General features: G+C 26.7%; 1 protein-coding gene across 1 annotated transcript; it reads left to right on the forward strand. All coding sequences in view use genetic code 12, as the record gives it.

The window, feature by feature from the left end:
- Positions 1 to 2,978: 2,978 nt before the first annotated feature.
- Positions 2,979 to 5,594, forward strand: CD36_05910 (conserved hypothetical protein; the record flags this gene model as incomplete). Its single annotated transcript, XM_002417207.1, has 1 exon — positions 2,979 to 5,594. The coding sequence occupies one exon, from the start codon at positions 2,979 to 2,981 to the stop codon at positions 5,592 to 5,594; it is 2,616 nt and encodes an 871-aa protein (XP_002417252.1).
- Between the last annotated feature and the right edge of the window lie 1,048 nt (positions 5,595 to 6,642).

Consider the following 6,642-nt stretch of genomic DNA (forward strand, 5'->3'; position numbering starts at 1 on the left):
ATAACCATATCGATTGTAATGGGTTTCTTGTTTGTAAGTCATACCGAAACACCCATTTTAAGAATTCTTATCCTTTTCTTGTTGAGAGAGAGAGAGAAAAAGATTTGGTTTTTAATTGTTTAAATATTATAACAAAAATTTTTAAACCAACCACCCCTTCTCCCCCCTTTCTCCCACTTTCTCCCACAATAATTGTAAATAGATATGATTTGTTTTTGATCTAACTTTTGATTCCAATTATTCCAATTACTTTTGGTGTAATCTTACAAAAAAAAAAAAAAAAAAACCACAGTGTATAAAGAAAACGAAATTTTACAAAATTCAAGTACTCGTACTCCCAGTATATTATGTATAATTAATGATGATTTTTGTTGATGTTGAATAATTAACCAATACTAATACTAAAATCCATAGTATTAATTTTATTCATATTTAGTTAGTTAGTTAGTTAGTTACATGGTTGGTTGGTTGGTTGGTTGGTTGGTTGATTAGTTGGTTGGTTGATTAGTCGTTTTAGTTAGTTCTCATTTGGGAAATTATATTACTCTATTAAGATTTGTCTTCAAACTTCTAAAGGGGAATTATTATTACTTTTTTTTTATTCATTTTTGTGTTAATCGCGTGAAATAAAATATATATATATCAACAGTATAATATTGTCGATGATTGATTGATTGATTGATTGATTGATTGATCGTTTTTGGGTGGTGGTTATAGTTGTTCATTTTTTATAATTAATTCAAAACAATAGCTCTATTTAATGACAATAAAACAACAACAATAGATCTTAATAACAAAGAAAGTGAAAAAAAAAAATATAGTATAATATGACACAGATAGATCTTACAGGTCTGGTCTGGTCAGGTCTGGTCCCAATATGTAAAAGTAGAAAGTGTTATTTTCTTTTTGACACATATATCGACAACAACAACAACAACAACAGCAGATACAACAACAACAACAATGTCAATTGGTGATAATCACATTGAAAACAATGAAAATAAACATCTGAATTAGATGAATCATAAATTAGTTTAGAGAGATAAAACTAATTGGAAAGTACCGTTAAATCAATGAATTAAACGAAATTCCATGATTAAATTATTTAGTAAAATTACAAATAAGTTGTAGTGTGTTTTTTTTTTTTTTTCAATAGATTGAATAATGACAATAATTAATTCACAATCTTTATAGTCTATAGTTTATAGTCTATAGTTTATAGTCTATAGTTTATATTTTTTTGGTCCAATTTGTCACTTTATTCAGTTTTTTTTTTTTAAAAAAAAAAAAAGAATTAATGAATCTGATTATTTGACAAATCAACTGAACAACTGAAGATGTGAAATAAAAAACAAAAACAAAAACAAAATATATTAACAATCGCGTATCACAAACTAAAAACTAAAAACTAAAACCCAAAGAGAATAATAATAATAATAATAATAATAATAATAACGAAAAAGCCTTCATCTTAATAAGGCTAGAAGTTTTCCTTCGATTATTATGTTTAATGTATGTATTGTCTCGATTATTATTGTTACCACTACTACTACTACTACTACTACCCCCTTGATAAGTCTTGTTCAAGCCCCCCCCCTCCCCCCCTGAAGATTTGATATATGTTAATTTTCCACTCATTGAAAGATAAGAAATACCAAAATAAAACAACTAAAGTAAAGTATTTAATTAGTTAGAGCAAATTTTTGTAATCATCACCATCAGTAGCTGTCGGTTGTGCTAGTTGTGCTAGTTGTTGTTGTTGTTGTTGTTGTTGTTGTTGTAGTAGTAGTCTTTAGGTGCATATTATAGCTTTTGTTGTGCGTGCCTGAATCAATTAATAAACGAATGATTACACAAAGCTCAATTCACGTACATACACATACACATACACATACACATACACATACACATACCAGTTTGTGTTTGTATTTTTCTCTCAATTCTCTTGTTATACAATTAATGGGTAATTACCCGTTTTAAAAGATAATGAATTGAAAATTACAACCACCACTATAAAGTAAGAAATCTATTCAACCATTAATGTAGGGAAACCACTGATTAAGAATATAGAATTATTTGTGAATTTTTAGTTTTAGTTTAAACAACATTCAAGGCTCCCCCAAAAGAAGAAGAAGAAGAAGGTCGTGTACAAATGTTACGTGTTTTTTTTCTTTCTTCTTCTTTCTTCTTTCTTCTTCTTTCTAATTTTCAACAAAAGTTTTCTTATCAAAATGAATATTTGATGAAATTTCAATGTAACTTTTTAAGATTAATTAGTTTGATTGTTTGGTTGTTTGGTTGTTTGGTTGGTTGGTTGGTAAGTCATTCTATTTTTCTTGATTAAGTGAAGTTATTCCAATTCTTTTTTTCTTTTTTTTTTGTTTGTAAAATGTTATTATTCAAATAGATTAAGTAACTTTTAGTGTATTGTGTGCTATTGTGCTGTACAATGTAGTGGAAAGATTTTTAAAATCTTCCAAATTTGTTTGTGTGTTTGTTTGTGTGTGTGTGTGTGGCCTTTGTCTAATTTACTCCACTCCACCACTCCAACCACTCCAACCACCCACTGCCGCTGCCGCTGCCGCCGCCTTACAGTTTTTTTTTTTATTAATTAATTAACCCTTTAACCTTTTTTTTTCCCTTCTCCCTTTGTTTTCTTCCTTTTTTCTTACACAACACACACAATACACATACAACACATACAATACACACACAAGTAAAAAAAAAAATTTTCTATTTATTTATTTATTCAAACCAAAACATACACTTCTTTCTTTTTTTTATCAACTGGCTTACTTTACCCTATTTACTTTACCTACTTATTTGGTTTCTTTCTTTGTTTAATTTCATTAGAACTCCATATATTCATTCATTTTTATCATTAACTACTTCACTTCACTTTACTTTACTTTACTTTACTTCACTTGAAACAAAGAACCCCCCCCCCTTTTTCCTTTTCATTTTCATTTTCCTTAATTATGTCAAAATCAAATCAACATTCAATTACAACTAGTCCTATAGTCATATCTTCTCCAACATTATCTGGTCCCATTAGATCTTTACCTATATCAAAACCTCAACAATCATCAACAATTTTATCAAATTTACGTGGTAATGTCATTTTAGTCACTAAATATAATTTTATTGCTGAAGGAGAAAATGAATTATCAGTTAATAAAGGAGATTTAGTTAAATTAATTGATCGATTAGGTAATGGTTGGATATTAGTCAAATATATTGATCGTGTACAACCTCCAGGATTAATTCCTGCTTCATATGTTGATATTGCCGTTAATGATCAAATTAATCCCATAACTTTGACTTGGTTACAAAAACTTGATGATACACTAGAAGAAGAAGAAGAAAAAGAAGAAGAAAAAGAAAATCAATCTCAATCTCAATCTCAATCAACTAATCATAATCATGCTATTAATAATATTATTGATGAATTAAATTATTTAGATTTACAATTTAATAAAGTTGAATCGAAATTTGTCACCATAAATAATCGTCCTTATCCTATTCAAGCTTCAATATCAAATTTCTTATTATTTAATGGAAGAATATGGTATCGATTAGATATTGAATATAGTGATAAATCAAAATCATATATTTGTCGTTATTATCAAGATTTTTATAATTTACATATTAAATTATTGGATTTATATGAAATTTTATCTCAAAATAATATTGGCAATTCTAATTCTAGTGGAACCATTGGTGGACCCACTGGTGGTGGTGGTGGTGATAATAATAATATCAAATTACCTAAATTACCTGAACCAATACCAACTCAAAATAAAAATGATGATGAAAATAAAGAAATTTCAATGTTATTAAAAAGATGTAATGAATTGAATATTTATATTAATAAATTAATATTAAATAAATATTATCAAACTTCTGATCAATTAAGAGATTGGTTAGAAATTAAAAAAGATTTACCAGGATTTATTATTAATTATTCTAATAATAATGAAGATAATATTAATGAAATATCTAATGATGAAATTAATGAAAAAATTTTACCTGGTTCAATTAATATTGTTAAAAATTATTATGAAAAATTGAATGAATTAGAAGAAATTGAAAAACAAAAACAAAAACAAATTCAAGTTCAAGAATCAAAAGATACTAAATTACCTCAAAGATCTCATTCAAAAAATATTTATAATAATTATCAACAAGCTACTCATGCTTTGGTAGGTCATAGTAATAGTATGAAACATACAATGGTTATGTCTAAAACTGGAACAATAAGACATGTACCGATTGGGTCTGGGGCTAGGTCTGGGTCTGTTTCTGGGTCTGGGTCTGTTTCTGGGTCTAGGTCAGGATCCGTTTCTGTTTCTGTTTCTCGATCCGGGTCTAGGATTTCTGATGGTAAATCATCACATTCACATCCATCTCAATCTGATAGATTTTCTTCATCGAAAAGTAGTAATACCCCAATGACTAGAAATAATACCACTATAATTACAAAATCACATCCTCATCATAATCATCATCATCATCAACAACATCAAACTAAAAATAATAACACTGGTAGTACTGGTAGTACTGGTAGTAATGGATCAGATAATTTTTCTTCAACTTCACCAACATCTTTAACTTCAAATTCAACTTCAACAACAACAACAACAACAGCTTCATCTTCATCTTCATCACCAACTCCAACACCAACTCCAACTCCAACTCTTTCAATAACGAAAAAAAATAGTGAGACACCAGTTGATAATAATTATATACTATCATCACCAGAAATGTCAAGAATTACCAGTACCACCACAAGTAATGGTATTTTTCAATCAAATCCAGGGTCACCATTAATAGGACCATCAGCGGCACCATCAGCAGGACCACCAGTAATACCCTTGTCAACACTGTCACCACTGTCACCAATATTTAATTCACAATCACCAAAATTAATCAATAATAATTTGAATTCTTCTAAAATGGATTATAGTCCTAAACCTGGATTTACTCCAAGAATTATCAAACCACCAACTCCAACAATTTCATCAACAAATAAATTTCAACCAACAACTACATCTATTACTAGTACAACAACAAATTTTTCAACTTCATCACCAAAAATGTCACCAATGGGAGGTCATTTTAATGCTAATTTTCCTTCTTATTCTCAAACCAATGATCTTAACAATAATAACAACACCAATAATATCAACAACAATATCAACAACACCAACAATAAGGCAAAACATCAAAGAACATTTTCTAATCAATTTATTCGATGTAAAATAATTGATCAAAATAATGATATTATTGTTATTAAATTAAATAAAGGAGAATTAAATCTGATTAATGATTTAAAAAATTGTCTTAAATCTAAAATTAATATAAATTTTCCACCTCCTTCAAAAAATATGTTAAATCCAGAATTATTTAATAGTAATAGTAATGGTCACGATGGCCATGATGTTGATGGCCATGATGTTGATGTTGATGAAAAATTTAATCAAATATTTATTAAATTACCAAATTTAAATAATTTTGAAAATATTGATATGATAAAATTCAATTTTTATGAATTTTTAAGATTTAATGATAAAATGTATCTTAAAATTGAATGATTGAATGATTGAATGAATGAATGAATTAAACAAAAAGAAGTTATGGTGGTGATGGTGGTGATGATGGTTGTCCTATATATATGATTATATTCCATTTATTATTTTGTATTAGTTCTTTTTTTTTGTTTTTTTTTTTTACATTTCCATTTGATTAATTGATTAATTGATTGTTTGATTGTTTGATTGTTTGATTGTTTGATTATTTGTTTTTTTATTTCATTTCATTTCCTTCGTCTGTGTGTGTTTTGTTTTTTTGTTTTTGTTTTTTATTTTTCCATTTTATATCGTTTAAAATCCTATAGTGGTGGTTTTTTTTTATTATTTTGGTGGAGTTATATTCAATTATATAATAGTATATTTATGTATCAATGTGTATCTTTATTAACAACAATAGTAATAATAGTATTAATAGTAATAATAGTATTAATAGTAATAATAGTATTAATAGTATTAATAGTATTAATAGTAATAATAGTATTAATAGTATTAATAGTAATAATATTTCAAAACTTTATATTGTATAGGTAGTGATGGTGATGGTGATGATAATGATGATGGTGATAATGATGGTGATAATGATGGTGGTGGTGGTGTTGGTGGTGGTGATATCTAGAAGAGTAAGTTTTTTTGTTTCTGATATATAAACACCATATCAATTCATCATCAAATGGGCAGATAATTAAGACAACATCAACCTTAGAAACAAACTATTCTCTTTAATAATACCTTACCCTATTGGTTTATATTATACTTTATTTAAAAAAAAAAAAAATATAATATAATATAGACAAATTATTTAATTAATTAATGGTAGTTTGATTAAACAATTGTAAAAATAGTAAGTAATGGCCTTGTAATGGGGGGGGGGGGTAAAGAAATTTAACTTTAAAATGAGAATCAGAATGAATCAATAAATAAATAAATAATATTAATTAGATGATATATTATATGATTATTTATTTATATTATATTATATTATATTATATTCTAATTTCTTTACTAATTTTATATGCATTGAGGTTATTGCAAAATTTTTTTTTTTAAAATT

The sequence above is a fragment of the Candida dubliniensis genome, chromosome 1 (genome assembly GCF_000026945.1).
Source record: "Candida dubliniensis CD36 chromosome 1, complete sequence".
In the NCBI taxonomy this organism is placed as follows: Eukaryota; Fungi; Ascomycota; class Pichiomycetes; order Serinales; family Debaryomycetaceae; genus Candida; species Candida dubliniensis.